Genomic DNA, 22,491 nt, shown 5'->3' on the forward strand with positions numbered 1-22,491 from the left:
CTTTTTTGACAAAGAGGTCAATGTGAGTCTTCTGCCACCTGACAAACTGTTGTTTGCGATCATCTTATAATCATATATGTCATTTTCATGCTTTTCTGAGCTTTCCAAGTTTATTGCTGATGATAGCTTTTACCAAAAACTAATGAATTGTAGGAAGTTATATGTCGCATACATAAAGAAAGGAAACAAACACTTCTTATTGCTCTTGGAAGATGTATTTAATTCAAATTTTACAATTTGGATTCAGCATGAATTGCAATAAATGGATCTTCAGCAGAGTTACTAATAGAAAACTGAGCTGTGCCATCACTGGAAACATAGACTTTAATTCCTGTACAACTGTTACCAACTTTATCTCCAGAGATAACATCACAGTATGTGCCACCAGGAAGACCAGTTTGCAAAGTTGAAGATAATTGCCTGTAAAATAAAAGCTAAGATGTAACTTGAGTTCAACACAATTAAAAGCAGGAACACGGGCCATCTCTGAAACAAGCAGCTTAACTCTGAGCCGTAGAACTCTAAGAAGTCGGGGTCTCCGTGCAAAGAAAACACAACACAAGGACTTCTCCAGTGGGTGTAAATCTTTTTCTCAGGGCCAAAACTATTCTTAGAGAAAACACAGCAATTTCCCAGTCAGTAGGGAACATTATTTTGTAAAAATTTAAGGTCGAAGAGTATCATTGCAAATTGGACTGGATCGCCTCGCTTAGAGAAAAGTGCTTCTCGTGGTAAACGCAGGTATCTTAAATGTGTCCTCATCTGAGCACAAGAAAATACCGATTACTTCCAAGAATTTAAATTTGATTATTTCCTCAAAAATTTATTCTTTTCAAGAGGAGATAAAAAGTCGCTTGCATTTCTATGAAGAAGAATATGGTTTTCAAAGGTAGAGCCTCTCATAAATCGATTTTCCTCTTCTCATCTACAAACGATAGAAATTAAAGAACCAGCCGTGGATTCTTTGATCAAGAAAGAGATGAATTTGATTTAGTTTTCATCAGTAAAATACAGTTTGGGTTACAACGAGCTAAGCATGAGTGGCGGCAGACCCTGGACTGCTTGCAAAGAGGACTTCTGCTATGTGAGGGAATCAATACACCTGAAGCAGAGAATTCAGGGAACACAAATGAAAAGTCAGTAAGGAGAAGTCTCAGAACTAAAACTCAAAAGATCTCCTGAGATCGATCTTTGAATATAACATACATATTCTTTTTACATGTACTTTAAAAAACATTATTTGTCACAGAGAGATAGGACAGTGAAAACAGAACTAGACAAACTCAAAAGCACTAGAGACCAGAATAGGCGAAAAAGAGAGAGAGAGAGAGAAAAGTGTTTTGGTCCTGAGGCAGAATTTATCTTGGTTTCAACAAAGGCTGTAAGTCATTCTTCCAGGGATTTCGCAACTTTTCCATTAACTACTTTGTGTATTTTGTGTGAAGTGTGTATATGTAAGCATATACACGGGCATCCTATCCATCTGCATATGATACACAAAAGTGCACGGAAAGTAATTGCTCAGAACAGAAAGCCCTTAGGAGAGGGCTTATGGGGAGCAGATCAAAAGAATAAAGCTATCTTTTTCTTTGGGCCGTTTTCTCATCACTATGTTTTCTTAATCCACTGACTAGAGGATGTTTCAGGTGAAAAATCTGAAAAAATCAGATTTTTTCACCTATGAAAAAATTAGGTGAGCAGAAAGAAAACAGCAATAAACCAAGAACATATAAAAGCATAAGCATTATTTCAAATGGGTATCAACTTACCAATCATCATTGTTAAAGACAATGAATCCTCTGTTTCCTCTTCCAAAAGCTACCTGGTTGCTTCCGTTATCCCACCAGTTTGCAAAAGGTTGGCCGTCCACCACGTTACGGAACCAAACCATGTTCCTAAGAGAAAATGGCATGGGAAACGTTGAGGAGTAATTCCATGGCTTCAGATAAAGTCTTCAGAAGGTTTATTATTAGAGGATACCTCTAAACAAGTAGTCTTACCTTATCTGACGCCATCGATGCTCACAGACCCAGTCATTGCCACAGGTAGTATCTGCATTAATAGTAACTTCCTTAATGACCCCGTTATTATTTGGTGGCCCAATCCAATCATTAACATCCTTGATTGGCAAAAAGAAATCATTTTAAAAGACGGCATGTTTAACACAGCCTGTTCCCCAAACTCAATCTGTTCTATTGGGGTCTTCATGGTGTCTTCATTTAGAATCCAACTCCTTCATTATTTTTACTTTTCTCCTTCCAAACTTCACCTTCTCTGCGCCCATATTTCAAACAAGGGTATGATTGGTTTTGGTTTTTTTTAACTCTCTCGTTTGCTTTCCAAGGAATTGCAATGATTTCTTAACATCACTTGTAGATAATGTAATTTCGTGGAAACGGCAAGGACTTTTGCGTCAGAAACAGCAGGTTCTATGACAACTGGCCAAGAAAACTTAGATAATATTCATCATTTCTCTGCCTGATTTTGCTCTTCTTAAAATGAAGCTTTTGCTTTGTTGCTATAACATTGAAATAATTTATGTAAAAATGCTTCCAAAAATCTGCTAAATAAATATTACTTTCTTTCATTCCTCCTTGTTGAGTAAGTGCACTAATAAAACACCACAATAATCTTTACACACCTGACCAAACTTTTAATATTGTGCATTTCTTTTTGAAATGCAGTTCTCTTTTTTCTTCAGTTTTTTAACGGCCACACCCACTGCATGTGGAACTCCCTAGCCAGGGATCAAACCTGAGCCACCGCAGTGACAATGCTGGATCTTTAACTTCTCAGGCATAGGGAACTCCAATACTGTATTCTTCCGACTGGTACTTTTAATCATTAAATAAACAACAGACTATGCCTAGGAAGGTTATCAGAGTGTGTCTTAAAATCATGCCGTATCATAAACAGTGGACAAATCAAACGTTTCTAGCATGCAGAAGTCCTAAAAAGTCTTGGAAATGTTATGGGAAGAGGGAGAACGGACTTATGCCATGACTCCTGCCATCAGAAATAGGGCCAGTTACTGAAAATTATAGGAAATAGGCTCAGGAGAAGGGGACATCTTCCAAATAGTAAAGCTCGCTAAAAACAAAACGAGGTCCTCCACAAAGGAATGAGCTTCCTAACTTGGAAGGGATCGAGGAGAAAGTAGATAAATACCTATCTTGGGTGCAATGAAGACGATTTTCTAATTCAGGTGTGAAGTTGCTACTTGAAGCTGCATGTGAAATCCTCCGATTAAAGAGGAAGTTTACCTCTAACTTTCCAAATACTTCAACACTCTATGTCTCAGTTCCTTTTTAAAATTACTGCTCAGATTCATGTCTTTGCCACATTGTCAAAACTTCTCTGCTCTTTCTCCTTCCTAGAACAGACTGCAAACAGCTCTTCTTTAAGACACGCACTTTCCTTCTTCTTCTGTTTTCCCTACTGAACCTCCGTTCGACTAGGCAAATTCTCTGCACGCCAGTACAAACATTTTAGAAACGGATTTAACAAATATTTGTTATCCTCCCTGTGCTGTGGGCAGGTACTTTTTAAAGGGGTTGGCAAGTGTGGCTTTTTCATCCTCATATCAGTGCTATGAAGTAGGTCTTTATGAGAAGCATACTTACCTTACTCGCTGTATCCTTATTTTCAAGTGGGTTATTTGGGGGCAGGAAGTAGGCTCACCATATCTGGAAATAGCTGGCCCACTCTGGGTCAATAGAGACCAGTCGCTTTTATTTTTTAATATCCACCGTATTGCTAAAAGAGCCCTGCAACAGGCTGGCCTTCCCTAAATATTTGACAAAATACGTAGTGTATGTCACGGCATCATGTGCAAGTAAAACCTCTTCTCCTTGAGAAAAAGATATTTTTTGGACAACACCAAAACTTACTTGTCCATTCACAAAATTTCTTGCCCAACGGTAGCTTGACATCACTCGTGTGAATCCGTAAGGGTGGGCGAGCATAAATCCAACTGCCACTTTGTACAGTCTAAAAGGCACAGAATACCATCATCACAGAAGAAAACAATATTTTAATGTCATTCAAAGGGAGCTTCAAAATCGGGGAACTGTGTTTCCTACCTAGCGTCCCAGAATGTAAGAATAGATGCTCCCCCTGCTCCATGCCCTCGCTGGTTGTCATGGTTATCAACAAAGACAAGGGCTCTATCAGAGGGCATGAAACCCCAGCCTTCTCCCCAGTTCCTACAAACCAAACAAAAGAACGTTAAATTCAAATAAATGCATTCGTTCATAACAGTTGTAGAGTAACCTAATATGTCTTTCCTTCAGTAGAGGACCCTCCAATGAAATTCTCTAATGAAATGATTATTGTGTAGGGCCTTTGAAACATAAATTACATAGATATATAATCCTCAGACACATTCCATGTATGCTTATATTTAGGAATACTTCAATTACATTCACGTTACAGGTAGAAGATGTGTGTTACAAAAATTAGTTTCCAATAGTTTGGGTATATGATGATGGAGGTGGATTTCCAAAGGGTGAACGAACATTGATATCACACTCTACAGAATGACAAGTGGGGATGAAAGAAGGCTTACATACTGTATTCGTAGAAGATAAAGAGTTTATATTTGAAATTAATTTCTTAGTATATTTGAATTCTACAGCAGGACCACATTATAGCTACTAAATCTTCTGAATAAGAACCTAGCACTAACAGATTATATACCAATATTGGTCAAGGCTAGTAGAGTCCTCTAATACACAGATGCAAATCTCTACGTTTTGGCTTTCTAGACATACTTCCTTGTGACTGACATTCTAAATAAGAAATATAATCAATTGCAGTCTGGGGAATTATACCACAGTATTAGTCAATGAATCCGTGAAAGACATCTGCCTTGAGAAGGTAACCCGTGTTGGGGTATGGCACAAATATGTGTGAAGTAAATCAAAGTATAATTCACATTTCACTTACTTCAAGTAAGACATCTTCTCTCCACTCCACTTGCGCACAACGGTGCCCAGTTTTGCACCGTATTTAAATTCTGTCACGCGGCCATTTCCAAAGTACTCACTGCTTTTAATTGCCTCACCACCCAAATCAATCACCTAGTAGAAATGGAGACAAAACTTTCATGTTAAGGAAGAACTTTTACAAGGTAAACTAACACTACCCAGAGAATAGCTTTATACCGTCTGTGTTGCACCTAATGCCCCTAACGGTTTTCCTTATAGCAAGATTCCTGTTTCTTTGCTACACCTATGCTTCTATGGAGAACAGTTTGGAGATACCTTAGAAATCTATACATAGAACTTCCATATGACCCTGCAATCCCACTCTTGGGCATCTATCCGGACAAAGCTCTACTTAAAAGAGACACATGCACCCGCATGTTCATTGCAGCACTATTCACAACAGCCAGGACATGGAAACAACCCAAATGTCAATCGACAGATGACTGGATTCGGAAGATGTGGTATATATACACAATGGAATACTACTCAGCCATAAAAAAGGATGACATCATGCCATTTGCAGCAACATGGATGGAACTAGAGAATCTCATACTGAGGTAAATGAGCCAGAAAGACAAAGACAAATACCATATGATATCACTTATAACTGGAATCTAATATCCAGCACAAATGAACATCTCCTCAGAAAAGAAAATTATGGACTTGGAGAAGAGACTTGTGGTTGCCTGATGGGAGGGGGAGGGAGTGGGAGGGATCGGGAGCTTGGGCTTATCAGACACAACCTAGAATAGATTTACAAGGAGATCCTGCTGAATAGCATTGAGAACTATGTCTAGATACTCATGTCTAGAACAGATTTACAAGGAGATCCCGCTGAATAGCATTGAGAACTATGTCTAGATACTGCAATGTATACATCTAAGGATAACCTGACGCCCTTGCTGTACAGTGGGAAAATAAAAAAAAATAAAAAAAAAAGAAAGTACAAGTGATGGGACAAAATGACCTGTACTCCTGTGAAATACTGGCCTCATGTAGTCTCACATGTCAATGATAAGAGTAGCTCACACGTATAGCAGCACTTCATATCTGCATGACGATATTTCTACGTGGTTGATAAATATTAACTCTTTAATCCTTCAAAGACATTACCATGACCCCTTTCGATTAATTTTGGAAAAAAAAAAATTGCTACCCAGAGAAGTTAGTTAGCCTAAACCAACACAGCTGAGAGTGCTAGAGCCAAGAGTGAGTCACACAGACTAGCTCAGGACAACAACTGCATTACCACCCGTCATCTCGAATGCTCTCTGGGCAGCTGATAAATGCCACAAGCTGTCTGCAGGCTAAGGAGATTCTCCGCGTTTGTATCAAACACCCCTTGTGATACAGCTAGATGTGCTACCTCTGACTCGAAGGGGGTTAAAGAACACCCTACTGTGTAAATGCTGTAGCCACTAATCTACACAGAAATGGTACTTTCAGTGAAACCCGCTACTGCTTTTCTAACGAATTACATTACAGGGTTTCCCATGCACGTATACACATTGAGGTACCTCCTGGAATATGAAAGGTCGACTTCCGGCAGGGAACCAGTTGGTGTTTAGGTTGTGAAGTTTATCCAAAACTGCTTTTATGTCTCCAGGCCACATGTGCTTAGAAGCATCAATTCGGAACCCTGCTACACCAATGTCAATGAGTTTGTTTAGATAATCAGCAATCATGGAGCGCACATAATCTTTTTCCAGTGCAAGATCAAGAAGACCAACCAGTTGACAATCTCTGACCTATTGAGGCAAAAATGGAGTGACTCATACAGAAAACATCATCTTTCCCTGAGCATTCACCTGACTATGCATTCATTTACTCATTAACAGACATTCCTTTACTGCATTCTAGGCCTTGGTCTCTGAGGAGACTGCCATCCTCATATGCGCATGCCTGGAACATATTTTCTAGCATGAAAATGGAGAAGGTAGGAAGTAAAGAGGATGAGCTTTTTCACTGGGAGAAATTTAATTTGGAAAACACTATTTTAAGCATTGCCCTGAAATTCCTTTTATTTCACTGTGTTTCTTTTCATGGCCCCATCTCTAGCCTTTGGAAGTGCCCAGGCCAGGAGTCCAATCAGAGCTGCAGCTGTGACTGATACCACAGCCTGGGGCGATGCCAGACCCTTACCCCACGAAGCAAGGCCAGGGATCATACCCACATCCTCATGGACACTCTGTCTGGTTACTAACATGCTAAGCCACAGAGGAACTCCAGGTTCTCATTTTAACAGTCAGACTTGGAACCCTGTTTTCCTAAGGAATCTGGACTAATAGCTTTTAAATGGAGAGCAATAACCTACTTGCTGAGAAGCACAGATAGTTCTTGCTTTTTTAATTTTTTTACTTACTTGATAAGGATCATTATAGCTCTCGATTCCTCCACTTGCAGTTTTACATTTACCATCGTTAAAATCCCAAGCAGAGTATGGGACTGCTGGAAACTCCCTGTTTCCAGGGTTGCAATAACTTCCACAAGTGGTGCCCGTTCCTGCAGCTGCACCACTTCCACACATATGATTAATGACAGCATCCACATAAATACGCACCTGAAAGTCAAAGGTTCCATTTCAGGTTACCTTCTAAAGAGGCAGAAATTAGAAGACTCCTGATCAAGGTGTACCGCATGTTAGCAACACTCTAAGATACCTCTTCCTTATCTTATACCTTAGCTTCCCAGAAGAGCAAAGGTCAAGTGTGAGAGGAAATCACTGGGAAGGCCCACAGGCGTTCTAGCCATTTGGCCAACTACCTGCGTGTGGGATACACTGAGAGAACCCCAAACTACCATAACCACGAAAAAAAGCACAGCCTTTTTATGGTGGTCAGTAAGAATCAGCTGAGGCCGGAGCGATTATTGACTTTTGACATGTCCATAGGTCGTCCTTAGAAATAAGCAGCCAGTCTCTACCACCTGTGTAGGGTCAGAAGAAGGAAGAGTAGATATTCTCGCTCATTACACTCCTCCTCAAAGAGAAAATAATTATGGCATTATTTACCATCAAAGGACCTACAGGAAGGAAGACCCCAAAATTATGGGTGGGGACACGAGCCACATTAAGGCAACAGCAAAACCTGTAACTAGAATTCCAATTTCTCACTCCAAAACAAGGTCCCCCAGAAAAAGTCATACGGGGTCAAAGTTGATATTCTGCTTCATCAGTAAGTTCATGGCCTTAAACTCTTACTTATATCTCCTGTAGTAGACAGAGGGCACATACTCAAATGTTTACCAAAGTCGAACATAAGACAACAATTACATTTGAGTTTAGAGCTAAAGCATGCAGTGGACCTGGAAAGTATAGGAAAACTGTTCTTCTCAAGAGGAAATTGAGACAGGAGAGAGAAATGAGTTCTCTACACAAGATTTTTAAAGGAAGCTTTAATTCACTTACGCCAACGTTGTTACATCTAGTCACCATATCTCTGAATTCATTTTCATTTCCTGATCTGGTACATAACTTGTAACTCACTGGTTGGTATCTCTCCCACCAAGGTCTTGAAGGGTTAGTGACTACTATATTTTCATTGGGGGGGGAGACCTGCAAATAAAACAACCTTAATAAGTATCAATTATGGCTCACTCTGTATCGCTGACCATCCTGGAAACTATTCAGTAACACAGTATTTTTTTCTTTTCTGAATCTTTGTATATGCTGCCACCGTTCTTTACAACCAGGTAAGAATATCAATATCACAGCGGAAATGTCCTGCTTAAAAAATATGGTATTAGAAATAAAACAGTGAGTTGCCAACAATTTCACGTGTGTTTCTTCTTCAGAAAACTGTTTTACTTCGCCTGCTTAACCTGTGAACTAACGTCCCAGCTTCACAGACACAGATCGCAATGCCTTTTACTCTAGGCACGGCAAAATCTCCAATTTATACTGCGAACCATACCCACCTGTACCCCTCCAAATCCTTTGGGGCCCAAATACCGCTCACATTCAAGAGCAATGTCAACCCAGCGCCATTCAAACAGATGGACAATAGACGTTCGTCCAGACTGGGTTTGTGGGGCATACTGGGCCCAGCAGAACCCAAAGGCTGAAAGCAGCAGAAACAACTTCATTTTGCTCTGAGGTTGTCAACGGTCTTCCCGGCAAGTATTTATAATCCTGCAAGAAGCATATTTTACAAAGCAAATATTGACATGAATAAATACTTAGAGCACAAACCGTGAATGCATACTCCAAAAATAACTATTGATAATTACACTAAACAGGTGAGGAACATCCCGAAAATCTCCCAGGAATACTATCTAAATGACCTTTTCAGACAATGTTTTCCTTACTGAGGGAACAGCAAGTTTTGAAACATCTGGCATGTTATCTACAGAAAGGCCTTAATCATGTATTGTTTAGGTAGGATTAGATCTTATTTCTGAAGTCCTTCACTGACAGAGGCGGAATTAGAGCCAACTGAATTCACAGTCACAATGGTGCCCTAACTGTCTGTAAACACGTGCAATGTTTCCATTGTAAAAAGACACATGTTATTCAACTCAGTTCGGTTGGTACCTCCTACCCCAGTTGTTAGATACTTGAGATTCTCCACTAAGATTTAGGAAGTTATCTGGAAGTGAAATGACCACGACTTTAGGAGTCAGATTTTTTTTTCCCCACGCTTACATTAACGCATGTGAAAATGCACTGGCTGTAGCAGGAAAGAATGGACTTTTTTTTTTTTTCTCCTTCTAGCAAAAAGTCCCTTATATGTGCTAAAACACTAAGTTAATGAATCCACATCTATTTTCCTTCGTAAGGTACAAGAAATCCTAGTAAAGACATAACCGTACAGGTGGGAAAAACCTAATCCATTCATCCAACAGGTAGTGGCCGAGTGCTTTTGCTAAATGCCGGCATGATACTCAGGATACAAGGATAAACAAGACAGACAAGACTCTTGTTCTCAGGCAGTCTACATTCTAGGGGAAGGTAAGGAAAATATAGCAGGAAGGAATGATAACAACAAAGATACTAAGTTAAAGAGAGCAATGAGAACTAGCATGAACCCACGGTGCAGTAGAAGGGAAAAGGACTGACCCATCCGGATATTTTAGACTGGAAATAGTCAGGAAAGCTGTTTCAGAGGGAGTGATTGTCAACCAGAACTGGAAGGAGTAGAAGGACCCACTTATTTGAAGATCAGAGGAAAAGCAGTCTCCATAGAGGAAAGTGCAATAGCAAAAGCCCAAGGTAGGAACAACCATGGGATACTCAAGTGACACTGAACAAACTTTCAACATCAGTGCAGCTAAACATGTGTGAGTGACAAAGGGAAGAGTAAAATGAGATGAAATCAGAGAGGTAGGCCAGATCATGTAGAACCTTGTAGAACATAAGGAAAGAGAGGGCTTTTGAGGCTGAAAGAAGATGAGTGAAGAGATTCTGATTTCCTTTCCAAGAAAACCATTCTTGCTCTGCTGTGAAAAACCGGATTATAGGAGGACACGACTGGGGGCCAAGAGATCAGGTAGGCTTTTGTAGTGGTCCACGAAAGAGGAAAGTGGCTGCTCTAGGGCCCTGATAGAATATATCTCAGAGGTGGAGAAGCAATCGGTTTATCGATAGATTAGCACCGAAGACTGGGGGAAAGAGAAAAATTGAAGAAACAGGTATCTGATGACACCATTTACTAAGATGAGGAAAAGTGAGGAAGTACTAGCTTTGTGGAGGGGGTTCCGAGAGCACTCTGTGAATCCCAACACTCTCCTTCGGTCCCTCCTCCAGCCCACGTCGTGAACATACTCCGTGTCCTATTTTTCTCATTCAGTTCCAGCTGCTGTAACAAGAATGCCATATAGGCTGGATGGCTTAGCACAAATATTTCTTTCTCACATTTCTAGAGGCTGGGAAACCCAAGACTACACTATCAGCAGCTCCAGTGTCTTGCGAAAGCCCCATTCCATGTTCACAGACAGCAAGCTTCTTGTATCCTCACGGAGTGTGGAGCTCAGAGATCTTGATTCTCCTTCTCTTCGTACAAGGACACTAACCCATCATGGGGCCTCCACTCTCATGATGTCACTTTGACCTAAGTTGTTCCCAAAGACCCCACAGCCTAATACCATACCATTGGGAGTTGGGAGTTCAATATTTCAAATTGTTAGAGGGGCGGAACACAAGTGCAGAGTCCCCAGTATACATCTCCTGCAAAAAATAAATGTTATCCATATTTGACAAGCAATTTTATTCTTTCATGACTTTCCAGGGCTTTTCTTCTTTCTTGTATCACCCTTCAATAGCTAGTAACTACTCCTACTTTCATATGCAGTTGAAAAAATACCTTTATGAAACTTATATTGATATTCTCAGCCAGAGTTAAGCACTCCTCTGTATGGCAGGTTTTAACCTATGGGATGTTATTGATATTGGATTAATGTTATAAAAAGTAAGGATTTACATGACTGTCATCCTGGATAAGCCTTATTAAGAGCAGATTTCATATTTAATATTCCTAGAAAAACAAACAGCACGATGGTTCATGTGACCAATAAATGGTTTTAATACAATTATTCTGAACAGAAATGTGCTACGTGTGTCAAAGTTACTCTAGTTTTTGAAGAGTGATGGTGAAGAAATGTAAAAAGTTAATTTGTACATTGTTTACTTGTTGTGAGAAATGAAATTTATTATTAACATTAAATTTTCCAGGGGCTTTTTTTTTTTAGTTTATTCTAATCTGGCTACAAATTTTTTAAATAATATTTATGTGGGAGAAGGCAACTTGGCGGAAGAGTAGGGGGACATGCTCGCCCTCTCCCACAAACACACAATAAAAACCCATATCTGTGTGAGGTTAAGCAATTCACACAGAACAGCAATTTGTCGCTGGCAGAAGAACCTAAACTTCAACAACGGCAAGAATCTCATGACATAACTGGGCAAAACAAGAGAAAAGAGGAGAGTGAGAGAAAGGGAATCGGGGCTGGACATGCACTCCCGAAAGGGAACTGTGGAGGAGAAAGGGATCCTACGCCCTGGAAAGTCACCTACCCGATGGAAAGATCAACCAAATGGGAGGAATCTCCAGATGCAGAGAAGTGCACAGTAGTAAGTCTGAGATCTGAAGAGCAGAGTGAGAACTGAACAGATCATCCAAACTACTTGCACAGTCACCAAAAACCAAGAGGCTTCGATGGGGGCTGGACACGAGACCTTGGCTCTGGAGATTAGTCCCGGAAACGGGCTAGGGTGGGCGGTGCAGAGACTGCCTGGGGGACTAGGAACTGGTCAGTCAGACTGGCAGGGCAGAGACCACTCTGGGGGACTAGGAAGCGATCTGTCAGATTGGCGGGGCAGAGACTGCCTGGGAGTCTAGAAAGCTGAGCGTTGCGGGTGGAGGGAGCAATACGTTTAGGGTTGGGGAATGGAAAGCCACCTCAGAGGGAACCTGGGAGAAGAGCTGGATCTGCAGGAGAGACAAGGCACCAGTGTTGGGGAAGGGAGAGGAGGAGGGGTGGGCTGCCACAGCATACTTCCCATGCCACAGCGAGCTCACTTGCCCTCCAGTTATCAGAAAGCTCTGCTTCCCAGTGCATTCCCCTCCAACCCCTACCCCATGCACACGCACTGGACCTGAGACTGCCTGCCATCCTGGAGGGCTGGCCTCACCATTTGTGGGAAGCCGACCACTGCCCGGGCTTTCCCTGCCCTGGCCTGCCTGCCCTCTGAGGGCGGGAGCAGCTAACTGGGCCACTGAGAACCCAAGGGGCTCTTCCCCAGGGCAGCTGGAATTGGAAGGACCACCTCAGAATGGAGGCAGATTTTGCACGGCTGGGCCAAGCTTGTTCTAGCTTTTCTGGGCTGTGGGGGCTCTTGCAGGGGGGCTGGCAGGGCGGGGTAGCTGTTCCATGGGACTGCAGCACCCCCGGAGGGTGGGAGCTGCTAGCTGGGCCGGGGTTGCTGGGTGCTGCCTGGAAAAGGCCCGAGTAGCAATACTCATATCAGACAAAATAGACTTTAAAATAAAAGACATAAAGAAAGACAAAGAAGGACACTATTTAATGATTAAGGGGTCCATCCAAGAAGAGGATATTACTCTCATCAACATATATGCCCCAAACACAGGAGCACCCAGATACATACAACAAATAGTAACAGACATAAAGGGAGAAATTGATGGGAATACAATCATAGTAGGAGACTTTAATACCCCACTCATACCAATGGACAGATCCTCTAGACACAAAACCAATAAAGCAACAGAGATCCTAAAGGAAACAATAGAAAAGTTAGACTTAATTCACATCCTCAGGACACTACATCCAAAAAAACCAGAATACACATTCTTCTCAAGTGCGCATGGAACATTCTCAAGAATCGACCACATATTGGGACACAAAGCTAACCTCAACAAATTTAGGAGCACAGAAATTATTTCATCCATCTTCTCTGACCACAATGGCATGAAACTAGAAATCAACCACAGGAAAATAAATGAGAAAAAATGTACTACATGGAGACTAAACAACATGCTACTGAAAAACCAATGGGTCAATGAGGAAATTAAGAAGGAAATTGAAAAATACCTTGAGACAAATGATCATGAAGACACATCTCAAAAACTATGGGTTGCTGCAAAAGCAGTGCTCAGAGGGAAATTTATAGCAATACAGGCCTTTCTCAAAAAAGAAGAAAGATCCCAAATTGACAACTTAACCCTCCACCTAAACGAATTAGAAAAAGAAGAACAAAAAAGACCTAAAGTCAGCAGAAGGAAGGAAATTATAAAGATCAAAGAGGATATCAATAAACTAGAGATTCAAAAAACAATAGAGAAAATTAATAAAACCAAGAGCTGGTTCTTTGAAAAGGTAAACAAAATTGACAAACCCCTGGCCAGACTCACTAAGAAGAGGAGACAAAGAACCCAGATAAACAAAATTAGAAATGAAAAAGGAGAAATCACAATGGATATTGCCGCAGAAATACAAAAAAACCACAAGAGAATACTATGACCAACTATATGCCAACAAAGTTGACAATTTGGAAGAAATGGACAATTTTCTCGAATCTTACAGCCTGCCAAAACCGAATCAAGAAGAAACAGACCAACTGAACAGACCAATCGCTAGAAATGAAATTGAAGAGGTCATAAAAACACTCCCTGCAAATAAAAGTCCAGGGCCAGACGGCTTCACAGGCGAATTCTACCAAACATATAAAGAGGATCTGGTGCCCATTCTCCTCAAACTTTTTCAAAAGGCTGAAGAAGGAGGAACACGCCCAAAGACATTCTATGACGCCACCACCACCCTAATTCCAAAACCAGACAAAGATGCCACCAAAAAAGAAAACTATAGGCCAATATCTTTGATGAATATAGATGCAAAAATTCTCAACAAAATCTTAGCCAACTGAATCCAACAACATATCAAAAAGATCATACACCATGACCAGGTAGGGTTCATCCCAGGTTCACAAGGATGGTTCAACATATGCAAATCCATCAATGTCACACACAACATGAACAAAAGTCAAAAACCACATGATCATCTCCACAGATGCAGAAAAAGCATTTGACAAAGTCCAACATCCATTCATGATAAAAACTCTCGCCAAAGTGGGTATAGAGGGAACATTCCCGAACATAATCAAAGCCATTTATGACAAACCCACAGCAAATGCAATATTCAATGGAGAAAAATTGAAAGCCTTCTCACTCAAATCTGGAACAAGACAGGGATGCCCACTCTCACCATTGCTATTCAACATAGTTTTGGAAGTCCTAGCCACAGCAATTAGACCAACAAAAGAAATAAAAGGCATCCAAATAGGAAGAGAAGAGATAAAACTATCACTGCATGCAGCCAACATGACACTATACATAGAAAACCCTAAGGACTCAACCCAAAAACTACTTGAACTGATTAATAAATTCAGCAAAGTAGCAGGATATAAGATTAACATTCAGAAATCAGTCACATTTCTGTATACCAACAATGAAATACTAGAAAAGGAATATGAAAATATAATACCTTTTAAAATTGCACCTCACAAAATCAAATACCTCGGAATATACCTGACCAAGGAGGTAAAGGACTTATATGCTGAGAACTATAAAATTTTAATCAAAGAAATCAAAAAAGATGTAAAGAAATGGAAAGATATTCCATGTTCATGGAATGGAAAAATCAATGTTGTAAAAATGGCCATGCTACCCAACGCAATCTACAGATTCAATGCAATCCCTATCAAATTACCCAGGACATTTTTCACAGAACTAGAACAAACAATCCAAACGTTTATATGGAACCACAAAAGACCCAGAATCGCCAAAGCAATCCTGAGAAACAAAAACCAAGCAGGGGGCATAACTCTCCCAGACTTCAAGCAATATTACAAAGCCACGGTCATCAAAACAGTGTGGTACTGGTATCAAAACAGACAGGCAGACCAATGGAACAGAATAGAGAACCCAGAAATATACCCAGACACCTACGGTCAATTAATCTTTGACAAGGGAGGCAAGAACATAAAATGGGAAAAAGAAAGTCTGTTCAGCAAGCATTGATGGGAAACCTGGACAGCTGCATGCAAAGCAATGAAATTAGAACACACCCTCACACCATGCACAAAAATAAACTCCAAATGGCCGAAAGACTTAAATGTAAGACAAGACACCATCAAACTCCTAGAAAAGAACATAGGCAAAACACTCTCTGACATCAACCTCATCAGTATTTTCTCAGGTCAGTCTCCCACAGCAAAAATAAATCAATGGGACCTCATTAAACTGAAAAGCTTTTGCACAGCAAAGGAAACCCAAAAGAAAATGAAAAGACAACTTACAGAATGGGAGAAAATTGTTTCAAACGATGCAATGGACAAGGGCTTAATCTCTAGAATATATAAGCAACTTATACAACTCAACAGCAAAAAAGCCAATCACCTAATGGAAAAATGGGCAAAAGACCTGAATAGACTGTTCTCCAAGGAAGATATATAGATGGCCAATGAGCACATGAAAAAATGCTCAACATCGCTGATTATAAGAGAAATGCAAATCAAAACTACCATGAGATACCGCCTCACACCAGTTAGAATGGCCATCATTAATAAGTCCACAAATAACAAGTGCTGGAGGGGTTGTGGAGAAAAGGGAACCCTCCTACACTGCTGGTGGGAATGTAAACTGGTACAACCACTATGGAGAACAGTTCGAAGATACCTTAGAAATCTATACATAGAACTACCATATGACCCAGCAATCCCACTCTTGGGAAAATATCTGGACAAAACTCTACTTAAAAGAGACACAATCACCTGCAATTTCATAGCAGCACTATTCAAAATAGCCAGGACATGGAAACAAACCAAATGTCCATTGACAGATGATTGGATTCGGAAGATGTGATATATATACAAAATGGAATACTACTCAGCCATAAAAAATAATGACATAATGCCATTTGCAGCAACATGGATGGAAAAAGAGGCTCTCGCACTAGTGAAATGAGTCAGAAAGACAAAGACAAATACCATATGATAACTGGAATCTAATATCCAGCACAAATGAACATTTCCACAGAAAAGAAAATCATGGACTTGGAGAAGAGACTTGTGGCTGCCTGGGGGGAGAGGAAGGAAGTGGGAGGGATCGGGAGCTTGGGCTTTTCGGATACAACTTGGAATGGATTTACAAGGAGATCCTGCTGAGGAGCATCGAGAACTATGTATGGATACTTACATCGCAACTGAACAAAGGGTGGGGAAAAAAATGTATACATGTAAGACTAACTTGGTCCCCATGCTGTACAGCATAAAAAAAATTAAAATAATAATAAAGAAATATTTATGTGGTTTTCATTATATTTCTATTGGACCCCTGATGTGGCACCTTTCCCATGTTAAATCACAGAAAGGACGCATCCACACACAAAGACAAATAACAATAATAAAATGAAGGATATGATCACTATCTTAAAAGAGACATGAGGAACGTGCTTTAGTATTTCATTAACAGGAAAATCCTTGGTGATCCATGGTAATAGGTAAAAGTGACCTGAAGAGTGGGTTTGATTTTAACCAAAAGAGATAAGGTGATATGGCTTCTACCTAAGAAAACAATACATCCACTGGGCAAGGAGAACAGCAGGAAATCAATACACCTTCGAAGAACATTAGTTAGACAGGGAGGACCCATCCTTTTACATAGGGCTTACAGTAGGAAAGCTATACCGGGGGTCTCTCAAAGTCAGGGAGAAGAAAGCTTTCTTTTGAAAGCTATGTCCAGCTAGAGAAGGCTTCTATCCATTTGTTTGTTTTTCAGCAGGAAGGTAACATGATTAGAGCTTTTGGAGTAGACCAAATGGATTGAAAGATGAAGATAAAGGAGACAGAAAAAAAGGAACACCTGTACGGGAGTAAAACAGAGTAGTGATGGAAATGGGAACTAGGGAGACTCGCTGTGGCTCAAGAGGATCAGCAGCATCTCTGTCCTGGCACAGTGGGTTAAGGATGTGGCATTGCCACAGCTGTGGCGTAACTCACAACTGCAGCTTGGATATGAGTCCTGGCCCAGGAACTGCATAGGCCTCTGGGCAGCCAAAAAAGAAAAAGGAAAGAAGAAAGAAAAGGGAAGAAAGGGAAGAAAGGGAGGAAAGGAAGGAAGGAAGGAAGGAAGGAAGGAAGGGAGGGAAAAGGAAATCTGAACGAGAGTTCCAGCAATCACAATTAATACTAGGAGACTATGGTAAAATGGTAACAAGAAGTGCCACCCTAGGAATGACACTTGCCAGCATCCCTATGTTTGTGGAATCTCTTCCTACACAGCCTATGGAATTGGTTTATAACTTGTTTGGTCCAGAAGAATGTCAGCAAATAAGACACAATAAACGTCTGACTAGCATCTGCACAGTGGGTCTTGATCTCTTGAAAATCTGCGATGGGAACTGTGACGCTAACTGGGATGCAAGGCCACATGGGGAGCTCTAATTGTCCCAAGCCATCCCAACCATGTGAGCTGATCCTCCAGCTCACTGTGGCTGAATGATTACTCCAGAGGCAAACCAGCAGAAGAACCACCTAGTCAACTTACACACACGCAAGACATCATAAATTTCTGCTATTCAGCAAGAACTAATTGATACCGAGAGGAGAGAGGCAGTAGATGTAGCGGAGCTAATTCTACAGAAGTAGGGGAATAGAGAAAAGGAAGGGTCAAAAACAACGCTGCAATTTAAAGTTTACTGAGTGGAACAGTGACAACGCTCACAGTGCAATCTAGAGGCAGACTTGGTTTAGGGAAACGGAGGAGCTAATACAGGATATACTGAGCTTGACATATCAAAAAGCATTAGACAAGAAAAAAGACGACAGACAGATTTGGCAGTTTCCAGCAAGAAAATGATGGTTTCAGAAACGGCACACGAAATATTTAACAAACTGTTTTAGGACAGACAGCAGCCAGTCAGAACAGCTGCTATCCATAAGCAACTAGTATGCATGGCCCAAACCACTTGGTGGAATTATCGGGCCTGTAGAGCAGGGCCCTCAGGAGTCGACAAGGTACACACAGAGATGTTGAATCCACCATCACAATTTGGGGCAAAGCCCAGCAGCCAATAGATGGGGCAGGTAGGAGGCAGCATATAAAAAGGTGCCTTCAAAGCAGGGAGAGGAGTTTAATTCCCTCCCTCCCCGCCCCCCTCCCCAAAAAGCTTTTCACAAACAAATAGGAAGAGAAACATTGCAAGGAAGGCAAAAGACTAGCTGCATGTAGATGTGTATTAGAAAGACAATAGAAGACTGACTAGGTAGAGGATGATATTGGACTGATGGTGATAAGGAGTTGAGAATTAGAGAAGAGGGGCATCATTGGAACTTCACACTGACTCATGGTTACAAATGTTAAAATTGTAACGGTTAAGAACACGGCCTTAGGAGTTAACCTCTAAGGTACACCCTGACCCTGCCACTTATCAGCTGTGGGATCCTGGCAAGTACTATCTCTAAATCCACCTGTGAACTAAAACATGGATCGTGTACCTCACAGAGCCCTTATGAAGAGTAAATGGATTAACACAGGCAGAGCTGTTACCACAGTGCAGAGACACAGGAAAAGCTCGAGGCATTTGGTTGCTGTAACGCTGGTGTTATTAAAGTATGGTTATCTTTACCTCTGCTGCTATTCAAACTGCTGCAAACTCAGGTTCTCTTCCCACTTTCACTTATCATCACTTGGACATTCTGTCTTTTCATTCCACTCTTCCCAAATTCTAGTAATACTTTCTCTATCTCGGGGGGAGTATTTTCAATATCCCCCAGAGGAACCTACGGGATATGAAAATGAGAAGGAACCAGCCATGTTTTCCACCTTCAATTTTTTCCCACATTTTCTTTTCTTTTGATTTCTTCCTTGCTTGCTCTCTCGCTCTCTTTTTAGAAAATCTTCAGCGCTTTTGGCAAAGTACATGTTAGTGTGAAGTAGCTTCTCAGCATTGCCTCATCAGTTACCTCTGAACTGTTCTTTAAATAACAAGTGTTTTCCACAAAGTATTTTAAAACTGTGTTAAAGGATCACTTTCAGACAAAATCTGGCAAATTTTATTAGCATCCCAGCATAGATGGAGATATCTAATCATCTAAGCTCCTACCCAAGGATCAACCAAGGATCCACATCTAAAGTGTATTTAAAGGTGTGAAGTAAAATCTGCAAGCACATTCTGACATCTTTGGCATCACAAACAAAACAAAAAAATAAGAACTTGAAATAACTGTTATGTCTACTTCCCATTACAGTTTTCCTACAATGGTTCTCCTCAGAAAAGCTATTCACAGTTAATGATACTTGCATCACTACTCTGTTGCTCACACCACATAGTTCCTGGATTTCCATAAAAGAAACTTTTTTTAAAAATTCAAATATCTAGTGGTTACTATAATGTGCAAAATGAGATGTCTTGGGAATTCCAAAAAAAATTAAATAGGATATTTGATAATATCTCAGCACCAAAGCAATACTCCTGAGGGAGTGCTTCTATTTGAAGTTTTAGCAAAACACCTGCAATGTGAAGAACGAAAAATTTTTTGTTAACTCGGAGCTATCAAAAAGTTTGTTAGTTACTGATATTCTCAAGTGTTTTTTTCTCAATCAGTATTATATAAGAGGCTTTTGTTATTTTATTCACTGTGCCCAATATAAGTGGCACTACAGGGGATAGGCTCTAAGATAAATTCATGATTTCTCTTAACATACTGAATGCCATAAATTTAGTGACTTAGCTTCAAGCCTGATTAAAGTGCACCAAAACGGTGACATAAATAAAATAAAGAAGATCTACTAAAATGTTAGAAAAAAACAGAAGTAGGCAACAAACTTGTATAATTCTATAGCTTCCTTTCTACTTATAGATATAGTAGTTACCTATTTTCAAAGCTCATATCCTCTATCCAAAGTGACTTCACATCTCAGATGTGATTGGGCAGATACAAATATCTTCTAACATGTAAATAAAGTAATGCTAACCAAGAAGAGACAAGTTATCCTCCCTCACCATTTATAGCTACCAGCCCGGATACCTCTTAAATATCTTTATAGCAAATAACATCATAAAATATTTTAATGGAAATACTTTCAATGTCTCGGTTACACTTGGTATTTTATCACATATTTATCTCCAAGTGTTTTTTTTTTCTTTCTTCCCATTTTGCCAGTTTTCAAGGTTCTAGAGGTTGAGGTAGTGTTATTACTATAGTACTTGGTCGAGTTAGTAGTTTCTTGTACCAAAAAACGCCATAATTTATCTTCTAAATTTGATACTGAATTACGTACAAAATTCTCAAAACAGTATCCTGTCATCCCTGAAAAAAAGGAAACAAAAAGGAAAATAAACTCAAGCTCAGCTTCACAAGTCACATGTGAAGATTAGAGAAGCAAAAGCAAAGATAATCAAGTTTGCATACCAGATTTATGACACATAAATACTTTGAGCCAAAGTCCAGATGCATTGCAAATACAAATAATACGTTTTGCGCTGCTGGAAATTGAAACCTGAGTTGTCAACAAGCCTAAAATAAACTGCCAACAGTTGAACAATAGCAAAGCATACGTCAGAAAACACTTATTTCAAGACACAAAGAGAGGGGGGAGCTATATGACATTCAAAAATACCTTTAAATAACTTACCACATCAACTTCCCTAAGTCAGCAATCTCCCAGACCCAGAGCTCAGTGTTTTCATTTATTAAAAAAGCAGAACCACACAGCTCTGATTTTGCTTTGTCTTCAATTAGGACAAATGCTGACCTTAGATCTTTAGAGATTTCCTAGAATAATTTTCATTTCAATAGGTGTTGTTATGGCCCTGCTTTAATTCTCCAAACCTAATCCATACAGAGTCTAATCTAAACACCACAACAGCACCAGATTGGCCATTATCACTCCTGCTTCCTAGCAAATCACCGACTTCCCTCTTCTAGCTCAGTTTGCTGCCCTGCCACTTCTTCAAATTACACTGTACCTTTTCAGTTGCTCGCTTTCTCTTTTTCTTCTTCTTTCGTTCTCAGTAGCCTCTCTCAGTGCGGGGAGCCGAGAAGATACAAGAAGCCGAGGAAGGGAGCTCGCCTGAACGGTGCAGTTCCGAGGGCAGTCTCCTAATCAGGAAAAGCGGCCTGTCTGAATGGTACCATTCTGAGGGCAGGTTCCTAAACAAGGGGATGCCGGCCTGTAGGGCACAATTCCGAGGACAGGCCCCAGAAGACAATAAGGCTCGCCTGCTGACATAGGTGGAAAACTAAATTTCCCAGGATAAATTCCCATTTTGTGTTGCTGCGTGGGGCTTGTCCCATGGATAACTTAGTCTTTTCTGTTATTCACCTGCTATTCAGTTTTCCTCAGTCTTTCCTGATTATTTACTGATTATTCTTATTTCCCATTCTTATCTTCCTGTGGTGATTTGTGATTTAACAAAGTTACAACAGTAATATAGTAAGAATTTCATCCTGAAGGATTTTCCCCTATTTTAATCCAACTTAGTTAAAACATAGTGTTTATCTATTAACTAGTTATGTAGTAAACTTTAGAGTCAGGATTTTATGAGACCCATAGAAGTTAGCCATATATTATCCAAAAAACCTAGCTGTGAGTTTTGTCTTTGATTTTAAAAGCTTTTAAGTGATAGCTAGTTTAGTTAAGTTGGCTTATATTTACTTACACTGTCTCCCTGCCATAACGCTTTGAATAAGCACCAGTCTACAAACAAGATTTGTGAATGCCAAATTCTTGTGTCTGTGAACTCTTCAGATTGTAAAGACTGGCTGGTCATGGGATGATTTGTACTGTCTCCTCCTTTCCACACGATGTATTGTACCTAATTGCCCCTAAATTGTACTCACTAAGTTTAGTTAAGACAGAGATCTTAAAACATGATGTATTGTACCTAACTGCCCCTAAATTGTACCCACTAAGTTTAGTTAAAACAAAGATCTTAAAACACGATGCATAGCTGCTATACCATGTAATAGTTAACCAATGTACTTTTAACA

The 22,491-nt window shown here is 40.3% G+C and overlaps 1 protein-coding gene across 4 annotated transcripts; it reads right to left on the reverse strand.

The window, feature by feature from the left end:
• Positions 1–199: 199 nt before the first annotated feature.
• Positions 200–21,624, reverse strand: LOC100521789 (pancreatic alpha-amylase). Of its 4 annotated transcripts, none has more exon segments than NM_001444991.1 (12): positions 200–420; positions 1,770–1,895; positions 2,001–2,119; positions 3,891–3,990; positions 4,083–4,205; positions 4,948–5,081; positions 6,506–6,736; positions 7,351–7,548; positions 8,395–8,541; positions 8,904–9,117; positions 19,125–19,278; positions 21,468–21,624. In NM_001444991.1, coding segments are annotated over 10 exon segments (1,536 nt in total). In that variant the 5' UTR covers positions 9,072–9,117; positions 19,125–19,278; positions 21,468–21,624; the 3' UTR covers positions 200–230.
• Positions 21,625–22,491: the final 867 nt, after the last annotated feature.

Source organism: Sus scrofa, chromosome 4, assembly GCF_054392235.1.
Source record: "Sus scrofa isolate SSC_HxYL_T2T_F1_AM1 chromosome 4, Sscrofa_HxYL_maternal_Yorkshire_Landrace_v2.0, whole genome shotgun sequence".
In the NCBI taxonomy this organism is placed as follows: domain Eukaryota; kingdom Metazoa; phylum Chordata; class Mammalia; order Artiodactyla; family Suidae; genus Sus; species Sus scrofa.